The sequence below is a fragment of the Gracilinanus agilis genome, chromosome 3 (assembly GCF_016433145.1).
Source record: "Gracilinanus agilis isolate LMUSP501 chromosome 3, AgileGrace, whole genome shotgun sequence".
In the NCBI taxonomy this organism is placed as follows: Eukaryota; Metazoa; Chordata; class Mammalia; order Didelphimorphia; family Didelphidae; genus Gracilinanus; species Gracilinanus agilis.
In genome coordinates this window covers 643,033,090-643,055,791 of record NC_058132.1, presented here as the reverse complement: position 1 = coordinate 643,055,791, position 22,702 = coordinate 643,033,090, and the positions used below count along the sequence as shown (strand labels likewise).

Here is a 22,702-nt window from a genome sequence, read left to right as displayed (position 1 = left end):
CTTCTCTCCTTCCACCCTTCTTTCCTCCTTCCCTCCCGCCTTTCCTTCCTCACTCTCTTCTTTTCTTCCTCCCTTTCTTCCCTTCCTCCTTCCTTTTCTTCCTTTCTTTCCTCCTTCCGTCTGTTTTTCCCTCCTCCCTTCATTCATTCCTTGCTTCTCTGCTTCTTTTCTTTCTCCCTTCCTTTCTTTCTTCCTCCTCTATTCCCCCCTCCACTTTGATAGTTTCTCTCTCTTCTCCTTCACTGTTTTCTTCACTTCAAACTCTCCATCACAAGATATTGATTTTCTTACACTAAAATAAGTACCCTCTTCAAAGATAAATTTTCTTCTAATGTACAAAAGATACCCTACTTTGTTGGGGGAGGGCAGGGAAATGACTAAAGTTCAGGAAGGGCCCCACCAGATCATTATTCTTTGAAGGGGCAGGTAAAGAGACAAAGAGTTTGATCCCCATGACATAGAGAGGGCCTTTTGGGGAACATAGCAAGGTCACTCTCCAGATGTCACTTTCTCAGAGTGTGTGTGTGTGTGTGTGCAAAAAAAAATAGATAAGTAGATAGATAGATAGATAGATAGATAGATAGATAGATAGATAGATAGATATTTAATCCCTTTCCTGTCATCTTAGAATCATTTCAAGTATTGGTTCCAAGGCAGAAGAATGGTAAGGACTAGGCAATTGGGGTTAAGTGACTTGCCAAGGAACACACATCTAAGAAGTTTCTTGAGGTCAAATTTGAACCCAGGACCTCCCTTCAACAGGTCTGACTCTATCTTTTAGTGAACTAGCTGCCCCTGTCTAGATATTTCAATGAAGGATGATAGGGAATATTCTGGAGTGTCCACCTTCTAGTCAATTATCCTTGTTTTACAACTCTGCTTTTACTGTTCTTTCTCATAATTCCACAGACCAAGTGGCCACTCTCAGGACAAGCTCATCACTTCTAAATTCACTGTCACAGTTCTAATTCAAGTACTTTTTTTGTATCTTTCCTTCAGCCTCTTCTCCACTCTGACTGGAGGGCTATAGAGCAAAATGCCAAACTCCTTGTAATGCCTTCCTGTATGGAGGGCTGAAATGATTCCCTGAGATCATTCAATTTTCCATTTGCTATTCTTCCTGCTTTCAACTCTATGGAACAAGAAAACCCTCAGTTATCCTGAATGATGTAAAACAGAAAAGAATTCTAATCTTACAGCTACCAAATCCATCAAATGGTATATCTACTTCTACTCTCTAACATTACAGTGTATCGTCCCTTTGGCTGCCAAACTGATATTTAAACTGTAGCAACCCCCAGTATCAAATATAAATTCCTCTGGCCTTTGAAGTCAATGCTCAGATCATGACCTTTTCCTCCATTTCCCTTATTCTTATACTTGACTCCCCTCTATAAACTCTTACCCAGCTACAGTAGGCTCCTTGCTGATCCTTTCACAGGCAATCTACGCCCCACCTCTCTTCCCTGGCTATCCCCTAGATCTACAATTCCCTCGATTTTCACCTCCACCTTTTAGCTTTCTAGGTTTCTTTCAAGACTAAGTTCAAATGTGACCTTCTAAACTGGGCTTTCCCAGGTCCCCAATTCTTTCCCTCCTCCTTTAATGCTTTCCTTCTGAGATTTTCTTCCTTCTCTCTTGTATCTGCTGTATCGCCACCAAGTAATTTACATGCTGTCTCTTCCAATGGAAGGCTAACTCCTTGAGGGCATGACCTGTTTTAATTTGTTTTTATTTTGATTTGTTTTGTTTTTCTTCCTTTCTTGGTATCCTTAGATTAATGCCTAGAATATATGAATGCTTAATAAATGTTTGTTGGCTACTTATTGATAGATACAAATGAGTTGCTTTAGCTTCATTCCAACTATTAATGTGTTGTCCTAAAATGATTAGTTTATACCCACCCACAAATCAAAAAAAAAATCAATTTTAAGGCCAGCCCTTAACTCACTACAATCCTTCCTTCCACATGCTTACTGCATACAAATACCCATCTAATCAATGTACTCCAAATGTTGTGACTTTCAAGACTACTCAAACTATTACCAACTTCTACACATGCACAGAATCATTCATGACGAAGTATTTGAAACCAACCATTTGATCAGTTCTGAAACCATAGGCATGTCCCAAAGAGTAGCCCTTTGTTTCCTCTCTCTTTCGTTCTCCAAACAACCCCAGTGATACCACAGTTTGAGAATTAAAGGAAAAAATATTTATGTCATCCAGGAGATACTGTATCAGTGGAAAATAAAGACTTTTTGTCACCGATATCTTTCCCTTTAAGCAGACCCAAAATATGAGGATCAAGATTCACCAAACTGAAAACAATAAAGGAAATGTCCATTATCATTACAAAGGATTCTTCCCTTTCTGAAAAGTTCATTAGGTCCTGCCTTGTTCTTCATCCTGGCACTCCTTGCCTTTTGTCAGGGGCACCTTCTTCTCTACCATCTCAGATGAATGATTTTCTATACTTGAACAGGGAAGATAGCTGAGGAATGAAGTGTCTGATTAGCACATCCTTTGGGCCTGGGTCCCTAATAATTCCATTCCCAAAGTAACTTTTTTACCAGTCACATCCTTTTAATCACCATAAGCAACACCACAGTGGAGGCTATTGAAAGACATACAAGACAGGTCTCTTTGACTCTCCTCTTTCCATCAAATAAGATATATATTTTTAATTTTAAGTACTTACCCTGTCCCCGAAAAATAATACTTACGTGTTTATTCCTTTCTTTCCTCTGTTCCATCCCAACTTTTCAAATTCTGCTGTAATAATTATCCTTCTGTATTGCTCTGTTCATATCATACTTTTGCTCTAAACTCACTGGTTACTTTCTATCTCATGGCAAAGAATATTCAAATACCTTAGTATGTCATTCAAAGCCCTCCACATCTTGTGCTTCCATGTCTATCCAGCCTTATCTCGTGTTATTCTCTTACCAATATTGTATAATCCAACCAAACTCTTCTTCTCATACAGGATAAACTATTTGTTTTCCCATTCATGGAGTGCCCTCTCCCTCTGCATCTGTGTTTTTCTCACCCATCTTTTAAAGACAAATTCAGAAGTTATCTCTGCCAAGAACCTTCCTCCCCATGCTAATGAGGTGCTTCCTCGTTTTACTGATATGTATTATTTTGCTTGCATTTGCTTTTGTAAATTATATATTTCTAGTAGATAATGAATTCCTGAAGATGATGGCATGAATGTACTCTAAAGGCTACATCACACTAGACTATGACTGTGCTCAACAAGCCTTTAATTGTTTATCCATTTGAGTTCCCTTTTGTCTCAGACACTAACCCTGATGGATACCTTCCCAGACCACTGTGCTAAACCTACTTCAGATCTTCAGAGATAGTATGGACTACTGACAGGATCATTAGATTTATGACTGGAAGCTCTGACTTCAAATCACATGTTTGTAATTTATGACCAATAAGAACTTGGCCCCTCTCTGTGCCTTCGTTCCCATGGTTTAAACTGCAGAATGATGTGATTGGATGAAATTGTCCACACGGTCTTCTCTAGTTCCAGATTCTGTGGTTCCTGTTTCCATTTTCTACTTCTTTCTTTCTTCCTTTCAGGCTTAGAGACCAAATGCCAGATTGTACTTTTTGTGTTCAGACGCACCTATTATTTGCTTGGTAATTCTATCCTGATTCATCTTAAGGCCATGGACATCAACCAATGTTCACAGAAATTTGACCATGAAGCCCTTACTTAATTTAGTCTGAAAGTCCAATTTCTGAGTTTTTGTTTTCTTTCTCCACTCAAGTCATTTTATATAAATCTCACCAAATGGGCAGAAGTATCCCTACCTTCTACTAACACCCTTAACAGTAACTCCTTCTGCCTTCTGGTTTAACCCTTTGACATCTGTGCAAGAATTTGCTCTCCAGATCTCACTCATGGACTGGTCCATTCAGGTTCATAGCCCATCCAGTTTGATAGCACTCTGAAGCAAAAAGCTCCAAGTAGCTAACAAGCTCACTGCTCGAGCCCAAAAACGGTCTGAATTTTGAGGTCTAAAATGGTCAAGTAAAACATCTCATGAGGACCAAAGTCCTTCAACAAAGAGTACCTGTTCATTCACGGTTGTCTTCTCTACAATTTCCTGTTATGATCAGAACTCCTAGTTACCCAATTGCATTCAAGATACAATTTAATTTGCATTCTTTTTTTTTTCTCTGAACAAATCAGCAGTATAAAGTACACTACTCAGGTGAGGAAGGAACTTGGAAATGGAGTAAATTTTGATGTGCTTGGAAAAATCCCAAAGCTGGGTCTTAGAGTTTGAACTTAATGACTTCACTGAGCTGTTTTTCAAGGTGTCACTCATTGCATGGCAATGGGATGTATCAGAATGTGATGGCTACACTGCACATGGCCCTTGTTTTCTGGCCTATGGATTGATTCATTCATGATTTCTTTTGGAAGGACCATGCCCCAAGGTCACCAAAACAAAGGCATTTTTGTTTTGTTTTAGTATGTTTTGACCATTGGTTTGATTTGGTTTTTAAAAACACTTATAACAGAGTTATTGGTCCTCAACTGGAGCTAAAATCAAATTTTGTCTTTTGATTTGATTTTCTTCCTTTTCTTTGTATTCACTTCATTCAGTTGGAATATGAGCAACTGTTAGAAAATGGACACATTTTGAATAAAGGGCTACACTTTCAAACAAATGTAAAGCAACAGTCTTTAAATTCTACCTTGGACATTAGGCAAATGCATAACTGAATTAGAGGGTCTGATTCTGCATGTGAGCTGAATTTTACAAAAAAAGTCAAAATGTTCTAGATAATTTGATTAGATGAGTGATCTGTGGCCAATGAACAACTGTGTAACTGAAATTAATTTATTCAAAATTAGGAGAAATTAAATAAGCCTTATTTAATGATGAATTTGAAATTGAGTGAATGTTAATGATTTTTCCTAAACCGTTTGACATCACTGAAATCTTTGGCATTGATGAGGAGTAATATTCTCTAAGTGAAAAACCAATAAATAAATCTGAAACAAGGCAAATCCCCTTTTCAGAAGATTTTTTTAAAAATCACTGCACAAAACTAACAAATTTTCAAAGCTGAATATAGTACACTTTATTCTTCCAGCACATTCTGGAAGTGAGTCATCTCAAGAGAATGCACTCTTATCAGTGTAAGTCAATGCTGTTATAGGTCCTTTATAAGTTTGCCCAATAGATGTCCGAGGAATTGTCTGTGCCTAAAGAGAAGCTGATTTGATTATAGCCCCAATATTTCTAATAGAAAATAAAAAGTGAACTTCCTTCTTTAAACTGGTATAGAGAAGTTAAAATCACAAGGGGATCAAAAATTTAACTTACTCCCTGTTGCAGCACACAGGCTCAACATATGGAAAAACTCCCGTCAGCTCTGTCTTTAAATATATGTGAGAAGCATACCAACAAAATACCCGTGTCCCTACTGGAGAGGACAATGAGGTGTGTTTCAGTGCAATACCTGACCTTTGTCAATCGCCAGCTGTTGGTTCTTGTTATGTGACCCACAATCCTAAGATGAATATATGTACAAACATATTTTAATATGCTGGTATAACTCTTGAATATCATGTGAACATTTTACCATGTTAATATCCAAGTCTGTGGAGAAAGGAACTTCTGAAACAAATTGGCTGCAATGATGCTCCATTAAGTTAAACAGTGATGAATGTTTCCAGCATGGAAAGTTTCTATTTTTGTTTTGTTTCTAATTTCAGGCTTTGGCATGGCTTCCTCCCTCTCTCAAGAAAGAAAGAAAGACTGAATGGTACTTACAGAGCTGTAGAGATACCCTTCTCCATTCATTGCCACATAGAGGCTGGCTTTCACTCCCTGGATCGCCACAACCCGAAGGCCCACAGGGATTAGGTTGAAAAGGGCTGAGGAAGATAGAAAGAAAGAAGGTTAAAAAAATAATGAGTAAACTTTCAGGATTCCTCATTGCACCAACAATCACCAAATCTTCATTAATGGATGAATATGGACCAGCACCAGGGAGGGAGAGAGTAGAAAAAGATAAGAAAAGAAAAAGGAATCCTTTCTGGTCTCATAGCACTTACAGTGTATCCAGGAAAGGCAATACGCAAATAGAGAGGAGTACATAAGACTCTTTAAAGAAAAGGGTGAGGGGTGGGTCATCAGGGAAAGTGGCATCTACTAGGTGAGATCAAACCAGATGATATCTGCAAAGTGCTTACTTTGCACAGTGACTGACATATAGCAGGAAATAAATAAATAAATGGTAGCTGTCATCATCACTGTGACCATCGTGAATTGTATAATTGTTATCATGAGGTGGCTTATGGGCTGATACTGGAAGAAATTATTATGTTCTGAAAAATGGAGGCAAGGAAGGATTTCACACTAGGCATTGGGGCCAGCTAGTGGACAGACCCAGAGATGAAGGGTCCCTTGGGAGGAATGGCCCTAACTCCAGTTTGTCTGGAGCAGAGTGTACAAGGGTCTGAAGTAACATACCATATAGCTAGGAAGAAATGTTTGGCCAGGTTGTAAAAAAAGCAGCATGTGAACGGGAGACAGATGTTTCTATTTAATGATAGAGGAAGCATGAAACCAGTAGAGCTTATGGTAACCTTGACAGAGAATGATAGAAGAAGTGGAAACAGGAGAAATATCTTTTCATATCCAGAACAATTAGCACACATGACTGCTCAGAAAAGAGAAGGTACATTGCAAATGAAAACTATCCTTACAAATGACATAGAAGACACAAATGAAAGACAGTTCTTTAGAGAAAGAAAATTGAATACAAAAGCCTGGAGTCCTGCTTGCTTCTATGTCACAAAGAACATTTTTTTTCCAGAAGGAACAAAATAGACCATAATAGTATTTGCCCCCAAAAAAATCTGAATAAAAATAGAAATTCTTTAGAATGTTTCAGAGAGACTTTCCTGGGCAGGGATATTAAATATAATATGTATCAAGTGACACTTTCAGGTTTTCAAAGTCCTCCCTTCATGAGTATTCTGTGCTTATTTATTAATAAGCAGCGACTTATTTCATTATTATGTCCACTGTACAAATTAGCAAAATGAGGATCAGAGTGGTTGAGTGACTTATATACAGTCACAATTCAAGTGGCACAGACAGAGTTAGAACCCAGGAGTTTGGAGTACAAATCTTATATTAAATTCTCTATATCATAAAAAAAATCAAAACAACCATACAAGGAGGAGGAAAAGAAAGATGAAAAAGAAGAGGAGAAGGAGAAGGAGGAGGAGAGAAAGGAAGAAAAGTAAGGGGGAGAGGAGTAGGAGGAGCAGGAAGTAGTGGGAGCAAATAGTGAAATATATCCATAACTGTGGACCAGTCATAAGTACAGTTCTATATATTTATTTTTTTTACTCAGTCCTAGTGCAATTCCCTCCCATTCCCTAGAGGATAGATATAGAATTGTCCCAGGAATGAGGGGGGGGGGATCTAACAGAAACACTAGCAAAGTTAAATTAAGTATCCTTTGAGGAAAAAATAAGTGAGGAAATAAACACATGCGCTCACATTGAAAAAAAGGACAATGGGACCAGGTGTTCATGGGAAAAAGAAACGGATTTTGAGCAGAAAGAGGATCCCTGAAGGACAGCATTGACAGCCGGGGCCCAAACAGATCAATGTTTCCCATGACTTTCTTAGGAGCATGCCTCCTTTGCCTTTAAATGAGGTAACATCGGAAAATGCTTTACGAAACATATACTGCTGTGTGAATGCTAACTATTACTATTTTATTCTTCATGCGTTATTATTCTAGAAGTGATCAGGGGAGAATGGAAGGAACAAGGTGGTGTGGCATGGAAAATGGTGGATTTGAAGTAAATCAATCAATCAACATTTCTTAATTGCTCACTATGTGCCAGGCACTGTGCTGAGTATTAAGCATACAAAAAGAGGTAAAAGACCATTCTGGGCTTCAAGGAGCTGATTAGGTAATTGAGGAGTCAGTAAATCCACGTTTCAAATGTTGCCTCAGATACTTTCTTAGATGAGTGACACTGTGTAATCCACTTCATGTCTCGGGTCTTTAGTGCCCTAATCTGGGAAATGAAGGGCTTAGACTTGATGGAGGCCACCCACAGCCTCTTCCTGCTCTGACTCAATGATCCCATAATTTCTGGAAAAGTGGGAGAATCTGTTTCCCAATTCATTCTAACCAGATACTTGAAAGCAACTAAATGATGCTCAAACAACAACTCTTTCCTTTTCCATCTCAATTCCCAGATGAAAGCAGGAACCCTGAAACATGGTGCCTGCTAATCCAAATGTTCATCTGTCCAACTCTTTTTTAGGAGCTATGCTCAACTGTGATGCCCTGGGATCCATGCCCACATTGGGCAAATTTCAATTCAGGAACTATCAGCCAGTTATCTGGATAGTGTAAAGCTTACCTTCCTATACATCTGCCCTGGCTTCCTGACATCTGTTTCAAATGGGTGTCTTTCAGCTCAGGGACAGCTGCTCTGAGTGGCTGATTTAGAGAAGGCTAGAATTCTATGTGCCAAGTATATGGAGGCCTTTGGCTGAAAGCCTTCAAATAAATGCTGTACCTTGGCCTCTCTCACAAAGTGCAAGTGGGACAAAAGGAAAATGAGAGACTCGGTTTCCCCTCCTGCTCTGATTGCCCATGAAAATTTGATGAAATTGATCCAGGGCAATGACCAGTTTGGTGCATCACTGAGAGCTCAAATTGGCACTGACTTGTCTGGGTTTTTCCCATTCAAAAGTTTGAGGAAGGCATCTTAACCCATGGCTCTTCTTTCATGAGACAATGAGATTCCATATTTCATAATCCCTCGGTGGTCCTGCTCTCAGCATGAAGAGATACTCTCTGCACTAAGTAATGGGTGCCCTGACTATTTATCACCTGCTCCAATCCGCTCTCTCTTTGCCTCCTTCTTCTAGAGCCATCCCTTGGGACTCCTAACATAACTGAAGGGAACCGGTATTTAAAGGTGAAGACTGTACTCGCCAGTCCCACCGAAAGACAGACATTTCTGGCTAGATCAGTTGGAAACAACAATCCAGTTGAAAAGGATAATTGAAGCTCAAAGTGCACGCAGCAAGACTGGCTAAGTAAAGGCTTCCTTGGACACATGGTCTGTAAGAGACACGTGCATTTCAGGAAACCAACAGAGAAAGCACGTTCCCAGGGAGCTTTTCCCACGTGAGGGCTGTGAGTAAACTGCTAAGCCCGGCAAAGGAAAGAAAGAGATGCTGTGAAAGTCTGATGTGAAAAGGAGAGTGAGAATGCCCTCCGGAGTGTGGGGGAGTATGTGTGTGTGTTTGTGTGTGTGTGTGTGTGTGTGTGTGTGTGTGTGTGTGTGTGTGTGTTGGAGAGAGAGGAAGGGTGTTGAGAGGCAGTGCGATCTTAGGAGGAGGATGGCAAGCACTTTGGAATGTCTCACAAAAGGTGAAAGACAAGGAATGATTCATTCTAGGAGGGAAAATGTAAAGTTCTTTCTCTGGACTGAGGTTTCATTTATTCTTTTGTTGAACTTGCTGGTGTGATGGGCTGGGGTAGCCCAGAAGTGGTCACTTGGCATGAAGTTTGCTGCTCAGATAGTCCTTTTGCACTCCCAGAATTCTGGCAAGAGAATCAAAGCATAGCCCAGTGGGCAGAAGCCATGAACCCTCTAGAGAGCCAGCTGAGGTTGCCCAGGACCTCCAGAGATGGGAGCCTTTACCTAGTCCCATCTATAAAACCAGGAAGAGGAATGATGTTCTTGTCTCACTCTCCTTAAGATGTACAACAGTGGTGAAGATCTTTGGTTTTAGGCCAAATGAGATGCTAATCATCCCCTCTCACTGACAAGTATTGATCTCAGAGAAAAGGTGGGCATATCCCTACTAACGCAGGGAAATGGCTTTGAAAAATGAACTGGTGAAATCCTAGATAGATGAAAAAATACTATGGAGGAATTAAGGTATATTAAAGGTTTTCTTTTTCTGAGTCTACCACCAATGTGTCCATTTACATAGTAATTAGCCGCCAAAAGGTGCCAGTATTTTTAGTCCTCATCCTAACTGGTCACCTTTGGTACATTTCATATATATCTTCATTATATTGTGGCAACATTTTTTATTCCTACCTTTTGTCAGAGAAATGGTGATAAAGAGAGCCTCTATCTAGAAGCTGTTCCAGATGGAGTTATGAGGTAGAGGGTGGAGGAAATCAAGATATACTTATTATTATTAATATTATTATTATTATTATTAGAATTATATAGGTAAATTTATGTGGCACTTTACAAATATCTCATTTTGTCCTTACATTAAGCTGGGAAGGTACATGCTATTATTATTCCCTTTGAACAGTTGAGGAAATTAAAGCAAGCATAGGTTAAATGACTCCACCAGGGTCACAAAGAAAGTAATTGTCTGAAGCTGGATTTATTCTCAAAGCCTCCTGATTCCACAGCCAATGTTCTATACACTGAACCATCAGCTGCCTTACTTGTGAGCAGATCATTAAAGCGAAGTACAATGAAACTACTTTTAGCACTTGAAGCACAGTCTCATAGAAACCATGATGTGAAGGAAGCCAGATATTCTGTCAGATGGATTAAGAAAGGAATACAAAAACCATGAGAGAACACTTAGGCATCTATATGAAGGTAAGGGATGTAATGGGTGGTGCAAAGAATAGCAGGCAGATTTGACTGGAACACGGGATGTTTGAAAAGAAATACAATAAAAATCAGCCTGGGAAAGAAAATAGGAAGCAGATTATGGAGAGCCTTAAATGTCAGGGTAAATATTTTATGTTTTATCCTTAAGGTAAAGGGGGCCACTGAAAACAAAATGTTGAATATCTGTGGGATAATCATTAAGTTCGTATTTTAGAATATCTCTTTCGTGGCTTATGGGAAAATAGCTTATGAAGAAAAATGGGAGACAGTGAAAACCCTTAGAAATCTATTGTTGTACTCTAGGTCAAAGCTAATAAGGATGCCAACACTAGGGTAAAGACTACATGAGTGGAAATAGACAGAGAAATGTCAGTGAGGAAGAATGGATAAGACTTGTCAACTAATTGGATATGAATTGGGGATAGAGAGGAATTCGAGTGAGAAGGAAAGTCCAAGGATAACTCCCAACTATAAAACTGTATGAGCAACGTGAAGCTGGTGCCATCAACAGAAGGGCAAAATTTGGTGGGTAGAATGGGTTTGGGAACGGGGTGAGGATAGTATATTGAAAAATATTGAATTTGGAATCAGATGAAGTTAGTCTGAATATGGGCTCTAATCCATTACTAGCTGAGTAACATTGTGAAAGTCACCTAATCTCCCTGAGATTCATTTCTCCATTGGCAAAATGAGAGCATTTAAATAAACACTCTAATGTTCTTTTCCATTTGAAATGCATGATACAATGATGAGTTTTATTTTGGATGTTTTGAATTTGACATGTCTGGAAACAAACCCACCTTTCCATTAAATTGGTCTGTAACTTCTTTCTATAAACTGTGCCAGCTGATTTCTCTTACATCTGTTTCATTTCCCTACACTCAAAAAGTATAAAGTGTGTGTGTGTGTGTGTATGTGTGTGTGTGTGTGTGTGTGTGTGTAACATAGACCATGAAGTTTCAACAAGATAACAACCACAAGAAAGCCAAGCTTCCCTGTATGCAACTTCATCATCATCTCAATTCATTTCTAAGGCAGAAGTCCCTGGATTGTGTATGATAATTTTTGAACAATGAGATAGAGAGATGGCTGTGCTTCTATCTCCTAGGTTCATTTCCTTGAACAAGGAGTACATTTTCCCAATTATTTTTCATTCTCCTCCTCTCCATGAACCCTATGATAAAGCCAACCTGATTCACTTGCTCTTCCTTTCCCAGGAGATTGTGACCATTTTCCCTTGGGATATCCCATCTTAGAATCATCTCCCTTCTAAGTTCTATAATTCCTGGTTATTTGAGACTCAGTTTAAATTCCATCTCTTCCAGGAGTTATATCTTCTTAGATTACCTTCCATCTACTCTGTATTTATTATATATGCTCTGAATAATAAACGTTGTAGCATTCATCAGACTATGAGCTCCCCGAGGGCAATAAACCATTATGGCTTCTTTGGATCATCAGTGCTTAAGACAGATTAAAGTTCATGATGCTTACTTATTGATTGACTGGAAACAGATATATGGGAAAATAGAGAGACCTGGGACTAGAAAACTTATTTCCAAAATCCCAAGCTTCAACATTCTACAATGTAATCCACAATGTAAATGATTCTTCCAGGAGTCTCTTTAAGAAGATACTCAATAATAATTAAAATAGCATTTAAATCTAAAACATCTTACTTCAAAAAACAAAATGGCCACTGGATCACACTCTGCAACCTGCTACATTCTTATAATAATATTTCTGTTACAGATGGTTATCAACTGTCTGCTAGTTATGTTTTTTTCCCAAATTTACAGGAGCCCCTTTTTGGCACCTCCCCAAAAGTAAGGATAATTTTTTTTATTCCCCTAGGGGTTTTTAATAAGAGGTAAAATGTTTCTAGACTTCTCCAATGAAATTTTCATGGAAATGGAAGTGGGGATCTAGTAAAAAAAGGGAGGAAGCAAAGGTTTGGTGTTTGTTTTACTCATGTTTTGGTTTCTTTTAATCTCAATAGGTGGAATTTGCCTCTTTTTTCAGAAAGAAATGATTGCTCTGAGTATGTCATGGAGAATTGCAATGGTTTATTCCACACAAAATCAGGAAAAGGTTAAAAAATGATGAACTTCTTAACTTTTTAATGATTTTGAATAAAGGATCTAAATTTGAACATAACTACTACCTGACAATTATTTGGCAAAAATCACTCTCATCCCGAAAGCAAATAGAATAGTCTCTTCTCCATTGGACTGACCACTCTTTAACCAATTGACAGGATTGGTAGTTTGGGAACCATTGTTATTAGGAAATCTAGCTGGAATCCACTGGAATTCAATTCAATAAATATTTATTCCACATCTTCTATGTGGAAGGCACTGAGACTAGGAAGACAAAATTTAAATAGTTATCTGCCTTCAAAGATCTTACATTCTACTTGGATGAGAAAACATATACACAATTTAGCCAATATAATGTGTTTCTAATACTAACAAAAGAGATCAGCAAAGGCCTCATGAACAATGGAAGTCTGGCTTGTTTAGGTGTTCTCTGGTAGATATTTGATAAAAGTCTGACTGCTTGCATAATTAAAAAGTCAACTTTGAAGTGATTTAGGCTTTTTTTCTTTAAACTGAAAAATGAAGCATCTCACAATAGATAATGAGAGCAAATGACTGTCATCACTCATCCTCTCTAGTCAATTTATCTTACAGAGGAAACTTGTCTCCTGGACTGTTTGAAGAATGTATTCCAAAGCACAGGTGTAAGGTCATGGGATCGAGAAGCAAAAAGGTCTCCTAAGTGATTGATAAATTTATATTTTATTAATGTATGTCCCTTTGACCTCCACTGGATAAAGCCCATCCCATCCATCCTAATTTCCTAGCATGGTTTGTTTGCTCAAGTCATCCTGCCATCTGCCTTGCTGCTGACCCCTTCTACTGAACTGGAACAGCATTTTATAGACCAAACAAATCCCTCAAGTTTGAGACTACACTCTGGAGCTGAGTAATCCTGATTGGTGAGTAGATCAATGTAAATACACCTAACTTATTAGATCTACTGATAACAAACCAGGTTTCCATTCCATCCAGCCAAAATATTTTGACATTTGCTCTGCTGCTGATATCAGTAACCAGCAGCCCCCATTCCAGCCTCTCCATCTCTTGCTGCTCTAAAAATAATATTGAAAGTGAGAGTTCAGTTGCTTCTGGACAAGGTGGGAATATAGTAACCACCAGATTCAGTATCCATTTCTGGGGTTTGAAAGGAATATAAAGTCTTCAAAGGGAATTCAGTTCATCGATGTAAGCAAATAGGAACTCAGGCTGTGCTTACAGATCTCTCATCCTTTTCTGCATTTTTGTGGAAGAGACAGGAGGTGGTGGGAGTAAGGAAAAGACAAATACGTACACAGGTTAGGAAAGTGGAGATTTCAGGAACACAATAGCTGTTTCTAGATTCAAATTTTCAATTGAGGGTAAAATTATTTTAATTCTATAGTAATTTTGAAACTTCTATAAACAAATGGTTAATGGGCTTGGGTGTATGCATAGCAAACTTTGAACTCTCTTTGATGTTTTCATCAAAAGAAGGAGGCATTTTTAGGACCATGAAGCAGCTCCTCAAGGAAGGAAGTGTTGTTTCTATTGAAGAGGGCCACGGTAACAACCTGCTACTTGCAAGGTCAGAGGAAAACTGAGCTGTGAGCACAGGAATCCATGTATTCAAATGCATATAGATTTAGGAAGGCTTCATCTTTTTGGATAAATTTCCCATTTATTTATATACATGCATCTGTGTTAGCTGAATCCTTCCTACCAGGGTTTTTTCACCTGTAAATAAGGGAGTTAGGTCACAGAGAAACTAAGATCTGCTTAAGCTTTAATGTTTCTGATTTCTCTGATCCCTAAAATCTTTTCTTCATGGATGGAGCTGCCAGATTATTTTTCCAAAAATACCATTTGGCACATTTCCCCACCTTGCTCCTAGTGGACAGAGAAGTAGACATTTTAAAAATTGTTTTATTTTATTTTCACTTCTAGATTCTCTCCCTCCCCTTCTCCTTCCCCAACCACTAGGAAAGCAAGAGAAACAAAACCCACTACATATATATCATCCAAAATGAACCCCCATCTGAATAATAGAAAAGAAAAAGTAAGAGAAGAAAATGTGCTTCACTCTGCATTCTTTGGTCCCTCAGTTTTCTCTCTCTGTAGGTAGGTAGCATTTTTCATCACAAGCCCTTTGGAATTACAGTTGGTCATTGTGTTGATCATGATGCCTAAATCTTTCAAAGCTTATTATCTTTACAATGTCATTTCCTTGTATGAGTTGTTCTCCCAGTTCTTCTCCCTTCACTTTCTATCAGGTCATATAAGTCTTTACGGTCTTTTGTTTTTTTCTGAAACCATTCCACTTGTCATATCTTATAGCACAAGAGTATTTTAGTATATTCACTAAGCATCACTGTTTCTTCAGAGAACTAGAGTCAGGAAGACATTGATCCAAATATCCACTCCTAATACTTACTATGTGATTATAAGCAAAACACTTCATTTCTAAGCCCCAGATATCTCTTCTATAAAATCAGGAGATTTGGCTGGCCTTAAACTTTCTTTTTAGCTCTAAATCTAGGCTTTTAATATTTATGGAATAATATCCTGACTCCATACCCCAGCAGTCAAGAACCTTTATAATCTGCCCTTCCCTTAATCTCTTCAAATATATTTTCAATGATCGATTATATGAAGCATTATTTCTAGTTCGCTGATTCTCTTTACCACTATTCCCTACATACAACATTGTCATTTGCCCTCTTGAGGGCACCATTCATTTTATGGTTATTCTCTGTCTTTTTTTACAATTATTTTTATTATTGTTCTCAGGATAATTCCCCATCACCATCAAGTTAAGCCAGAAGACCCCAACCCCAAAATTACATAGCCATTATCAAGTAGAACAAACCTTCTGGATTATGGACAAACTAAGGTCTCTACCACTACCAACTATCTCCCAGCAATAGCCTGAGTCCCATTAGACAAACTGCTTGGCTTTGACACTCCCCTCCCCATCCCCCAGGAAGACAACCCTAATATATATGGGAGTCAGCCAGTAGTTTGCCTTTAGTTGTGCTATTGTATCTGTTCTCCAATAGCCACAGCTATTGAGGAATCAGAAAAAAAAGTACTCAAAGGCAAATGTTCTGACTCCATCAAATACTTTAATATTAGAAATTGAGATGATGTTAGTATTGGAGATGATGCTACCCACTTCCTTGGGGCTTTCCTCTAAACTTCAGCATAAAATCTCCTTTGTGCAAGTTCCTTGACAGAAAGGAATAGCCAACTTTTTTTCAATTTGTATTCCGTTTTCTTAACACAGTAATTTTGAACATAGTAGGTAAAAACAATTTGTTTTGATTTATCCATTCCTTTTCTAGAATTACTACAAACTCCCCTTCCTGATTAAATCATGAGCTGGAAGGTAGAAGTGACATCATAAAGTTCCTTTTTCTAGCAGAGTACGGGCCATGAAAAGGACAGAACACAGTCAGTCCACATATTGTATCTATGGCAGGTGCATAAAAGAAGCTTGAAATGTCAGTTTTTTGAAGACAAAGAACAGTTTCGTTTTCATCTGATTCCTTTTAGCATTAATCCAATTTTGGAGCTATCAGGTTAGGGGATCAATTCTTTGTTTATTTGTTTAGTTTTAAACAGAATTGAATAGAATAGAACATATGTTCTATTTTCCAGAGTGCATGAGGACAGAACTGCGCACATAGGGAAAGCTCAACAAATACAATATGAAATGATCACCAAGAAGCAGCTGAGCAGCCATCAGACTGATGGATCCTACTGGGAATAAAGGGGATGTGACACCATTGAAGTAAAAGGGAGATCTCATCAAATGATGAGAAACATGGTGAATTGTCAAATTTCAAATGATAAAATGGAGTGGGTGGATCATTGAGACACAGAGATTTTGACATAAATACATGTTTCCATTTCCCTCTCAGTGTTCATAGTAGCAAATGGATGGTGCCTTCACTCACTGTATCTTGCTTGGATGTTCATTCAAATGTCCACGTATCTGGCCTTCTTTAGCTGTTAAATATAGGAAAGACAAACTCCACAAACCACCCAAGATAATAAGGTGCATCAATTGAGAATTCCAATGTGTAATGAGGGCTTAATGGTGGATCTGCAAAGGAGGTTAGTAAATCTGTAAGCAGTCAGGAAGCTAATGTGGCTTACTCACAAGCTGTTTACCGATGGTACTGGATGTAAGAATGACAAGCACCCAGTGCCTAAGCCAGCCAAGGGATCAATGTCATTTCCTTTGGCAAGGACTAAACCCCTTTAAAAAGATTCCCTTCAGCCTCTGACTGGCTGAGGAAGTAACTCCTATTGGTGAGATTAGACAGGAAGGGAAGTGTGGTGCTTCCTGTCTAACAGTAATGGAGTTACTCTGCCTCCCTCCTAGAATCTTAAATAGCAGTCTACTGAGATCAAAGTTGAAGGTAGGATCTATCACTAGTTCATAAGTTAAACTAAGGTTTTATTTGAAAAGTTAATTAGGGAAAAGGGATTGGAGAGTGGGTTAGGAAACCAATGAATCTAGTCTAGTACTCCCTTCTTGATCTACGTTCAGGATGTTGATGAACTCCTTCCTATGACCTTCAGCTGTCCCAAGGGACCAGCCCTGGGACAGAAATAAATGATCTCTTGATGGAAATAATAGAGCAACCTCTTGTTAGGGAATAAATGGCATATCTAACTGATGTTCCTATTGGGTCAGCAAAGATCTCCTAAACCTGCCTGGCCTAGGTAAACTAAGATCCCATGTTCCTCCTCCTGACCACCCTGGATCCCCCCAAGGGGTAGAAGTGAAGGTGAGAAGAGAAGTAGAGAAAAGAACAGAACCCAGGTCTGGGTTTCCAGGGCTTTATATACCCTGGGTCCAACTGGAACTTGCCCTGTGGCTCATGCCACAGTCAACATTCCAACCAGGGCAACTGACAGGTTGCCCCCAAGCAAACATGGCAATGTTAATCCTATATTACAGATGACTACATTTGTGTATCTATATATAACAGTACACACAAATATATGTACACATATTTATATACATATGTGTGTATGTGTGTATATATACATATATGCACATATATATGTATATATATGCAGCTTCAGTTTTGCTTTGTAGAAAATAAAATCTTCATTCAATTTGTGTCCACAGAGCCTGGACCAAGGAAAGCTAGTTTCTATTATTGCCTGACTCTAATGTCATGTTAAAACAGATATGGACCTTTGAGAGTAGATAAATGAAGACCCTTGTGTGAATGGGTCAGCACAAAGGCCATTTCAGTGTCACTAAATGCTCCCCCCAACAATGACCTTTCCCATTCACTCCATCATTGAAAACACTGAGGGAAAATTTGGCTACTCAGCTTCCTTGAATAATACAGGTTATAGGTCCCCATTGGACACTTAACAATACCATTTACATACTTGCAAAAATGATAATGCAAAGAGAAGTCTGTGGAGAAACATTTCTTAAGGACTTCACAAACTATCACAAAGGACAGGGTGTCCTGTGTTTTTTGCTAACTCAACATGACAAAAGTTAAATCATCATCTTTCCCCCAACTCCTCCCTACTTCGAAACATCCCAATTACAATCAATCGCTCTCCAATCAGTCAATGAGGTTTTCATCCTCTGGAATACCTAATTCCTCATTCATACAGACTCTGTGTATATTAGTTGTTTCCAAGATTTGTCATTTCCACCTTCCCGACATTTCTTGTACTTATACCCTTCTTTCCATTCACACAACCACCACATTGGGTCAGCCTCTCTTTATCTCTTGTCTGGATTATGCCTTCATTTTAGAAGAAGTCTTCTTGCTTCAGTTCTCTCTCTACTTTGGTCTATCATTTAGCTGTCATGGTATTTTTTTCCTAAAATCTAGCTTTGCCCTACGTCATATCTCCCCAGTCACAATTTTCCGCTATTTCATAAACCAAATATAAATCCATCTGTCTGGTATTTAAAGTTCTTCATAATAGACTACCTTCCTAACTTCCCATCTTCTTATGCCTCACCCCCATTCATGCACTCTAGGATTTGTCTATGCTCTCCTATTTGTGGTTTTAAACATGAGATATTCCATCTCCCTACTTCCAAACATTTTCCTGGCTGCATCCCTGGAATACTGGACTCCTCACCTTTTTTTTTTCATTTTTCTAGCCTTAGTTCAAAAGTCACCTTGTACAGCAGGCTTTTCTACTCCCTACCCTCCAGCTCCTAGTGTCTCCTCTGAGGCTTCTGAGATTGTCATTCCTCTTTCTAACTCTATCCAGTCTCCTAAGCCTAATTCCATTTCTTATCCAAATGTGATAGAAATCCTGCTTCTAGTATATGCATACACACATTATATAGTTCTTCATGTTTATATCTCCCATTTTCATTTCCTGGTTTGTGCGGGACTTGGCAGAGCACCTTGAACATGGTCAAGCCTTAATAAAAGTTTTTGGACTGACTGACTAACCAAGAACATTTACACGACTCTCCCAATGTTAAAGTCAGTGGTTCCCAAACTTTTTTGGCCTACCAATCCCTTTCCAGAAAAAATATTACTTAGTACCCCCTGTCACATACTATCACTGCCCCCTTACTTGTGGCCATCACTGCCCCACCTGGATCACTGCAGTACCCACCAGGGGGCAGTGGCACCCACTTTGGGAATTACTGGTTAAGTGGTCAAAAGATATGAGCCAATAGTCATTAAAAAAAAGAGCCACAAACTATTAGCCACATGAAACATTACAGCAGGTCACGAATGATAAGAAAATGAAAACCACAGCAAAGTGGGATTGCACCTCAGAGACCCCGAATGATGGCAAAGTTGACAAAAATATAGGAACAGTCAATGTTGAAGAAGGTTAAGAAATAAACTACCCTTTTAAGAGGGTAGGGAATTGGATCAGATATTCTCTAAGGCAACTTTAGAATTAGCATGAAAAATAATCAAAATCTCTATGCTCTTCTACCAAGAGCTATCATAGCTAAGTACATACTTGGAGAAAAATTAAAACGAGAAAGAAAGGTTTTTACATCCACTAAAATGCACATAATGGCATTTTGGCAAGTTTATGTGATGCATTTTTTGATTATGGATGGACGAATAAATGTGGGGCAAAAATGCAAACAGTTCCAGTACTTAATAGTCAGAATGATTGGTAATTCTGAGGGTGATAGTAAAAAACAAATAAAATAAGATTAATATATAAAAAATGCATGATAAATCTTCTAGCATTCTAAATATTATATTATTCAAATAATATTATTGCACCATGAAGAATTAAAAGAAGAATCAGAAGACCTCTCTCAACTGTAGCAAAAAGAAGGAAGGAGAATTTATTTTCCAGACATTTCACTTGTGCTTAAAATTCATTGTGATGCCACTTGACATTTTCTTGGCAAAGATACTATAATGATTTGCCATTTCCTTTTCCAGCTTATTTTGAATATGAAGAAACTGAGGTAAACAGGGTTAAATGATTTTCCCAGGGTGTCACAGCTAGTAAATGTAGAAAATGATTTGAATTGGGGTCTTCCTGACTCCATGTCTGAAGTCCTATCCACTGCACCATCTACCCCTTACGCTGAACTAAGAAAACAACATACCTAATGACTACTGTAATTTAAATGAAAATAGGAGAGACCAATGAACAACAATCCCAGATGCTATATTCAAATGATCAAGCTTTTCCATGGTGAAGCGATGAAAAGATATACCTCTCTTTCTTTTAGGCAACATATGTTATATCTTTTCATACAAGACACTTCATCTATCATCTCCATGCTTTTAGTCTGTCTCACATTCCTTTTTACTTCCATCTTTTAAAATCTTTGGTTTCCTTCAAGATTCAGTTCAAGCCCTAACTTCAGTAGGAGGTCTACTCTGGTTCCCCAGCTAGAAGAATGGGACTTTCTGAGACTACTTTCTATTTAGTCTGTATGTTTCTTGTAATAACTGAGGATTGATCTATTTGTCTCCCTCATTAGAATGGAAGTTCCTAGAAAGCAGGGATGTTTTTGTTGGGTTTGGTTTGGTTTGGGACTTTGCATCACCACTGTGGATCAGCACATAATTTGACTTAAAATATATAGTCAAGAAAACGTTGTTGATCAACTCTAGTCACCATGGAGCTCTATCCACATTGCCAAATACTGGCTCTATCATCAACTCCCTGTGATGAGTAAATCTGCCTAGGAAATCCAAACTAGGGACCTAAATGCCCTCCAGAGGAAAGGAGAAACTTCTTTGAAGCATGAAATAAAGGAGTGAAACTCAGTCTAAGAACATGCCATTTTGATGAAAGTCCCCAGCAGAACCCTTTCTGGTCAAAATGATGAGGAAGAACATTTCGGACAGCTGTGATCATGATGCATTCTCCTCAAACAGATTAAATTATACTGGGAGGTGGGTAGATCAATAAGGCAAGTTACTGGGTCTTCTTTGGAATCCTCATTGACTCCTAGGATAGTATTTCACACACATAACGTCCTAAGAAAACTTGTTGAATTCAGCATTGGGGACACCAAGAACCACCACTTTATTTCCACCAAATGCAGATACATACTGTACTAGAGGTTTCCCTGGATCCTCACATAGCCCAGACATCAGCCACAATGCAGATTCCTTTTAACTGTCATCTGTCTGACTTAGCACTGCCACAATTAAACTTCTGACATTTGAGAATAGCATTTATAATCTGTTCACAAGAAACTGTCATTTTGACATCCTCTCTTTCCTTCCCTCTGCATTCCGCAAAAAGCTTTCATTTTAAGTGGGAAAATCTTGGTGAAAAAAATCATATTCTTTTCTATGCTGGATTTTTACAATTGGTATACTACCTTTAGAGTCAGAAAACACTTAAAGAGGCATTTAGTACTACAGTTCCTAGTCCACTGACCTCAGAACTCAGAGGAATGAAAGTTTTTACAAGGAATCTGCAAATGCATATGAATATCAAGCATTGCATTTGAAGAAAGTCTCTGAGAGCAGCAAAAGAGCACTCTATCTCATTCAGTGACTCAGTACCCTAGATACCAAAGGCAGCTTCCAAAGAAAGAATCAATACTATGGTTCATTCAACTATAAGTAGTTCTATTTTTTTTAATATATAGTAGATGATGTTGTGATTAATAAAAGAAGACCTCATTAAAATGTGACTAAATTCACATGTAGTGAGGAATGATAGGACCTGTGCTCATCTGAGTTCCTCCAACCCATTTAATAAAATTATAGGTACAGGAAAAAGACAAATAAAATGAAGGCTATCCTCTTTCAGACTGTGAAGTGGTCCACATGCACTTTACATAGGTACCAAGTAGGTCTTTAATCTCTGACTTAGCAGGGCATTTGAAGTGTAAATAAGCATCCCTTTTATGATCTGGGAAGAAGTTCTTTAATCAGTTTAATAGAATTATAGTGTGACTAGTTACTGGATAGCTAAAGGCTCAAGAATGCTCCCAGGGACATAAAACAATGAAGGTGGCTAACTCTATAGTCATTTACAATGAGAAGAAAAATGGGAATCATAGTATTTTTACATGTGTTAAGCTTTGAAAAGTTTAACTCATTTTATTCTCACCACAGCCCTACGAGGTGTTATCATACCCATTTTATAGACAACCAGTAATCTAAGGCAGAGGTTAAGTGACTTGCTCAGAGTTACACAGCTAGGCTAGATTGAAACTCAGGTCTTCCTAAACCCAATTTCATCACTCTGTCTACTGTACCAATGAGCAAACTAGATTGCAAGAGACATCTCAGGCATTAAATATGGAAGGAAAACTTAAGTTTTGGAGAGGGAACCATTCTTTTAAAAAAAACAACTTACCTTTCACCTAAGAATCAATACTATGTATTGGTTCCAAGAAAGAAGAGTGGTAAGGACTAAACAATGGGGGTTTATGTTTGTATGTGTATGTATATATTTATATATATATATATATATATATACATACACA

General features: G+C 38.3%; 1 protein-coding gene across 2 annotated transcripts in view; it reads right to left on the bottom strand.

Annotated features, from left to right (window-relative positions):
• FGF12 (fibroblast growth factor 12) overlaps positions 1-22,702 on the bottom strand; it is a 366,369-nt gene that overhangs the window by 169,904 nt on the left and 173,763 nt on the right. For both annotated transcript variants that reach the window (XM_044670883.1, XM_044670882.1), the window contains exon 3: positions 5,811-5,914. In XM_044670883.1, coding sequence (XP_044526818.1) covers positions 5,811-5,914 — 104 coding nt within the window. The remainder of the gene's footprint in view (positions 1-5,810; positions 5,915-22,702) is intronic.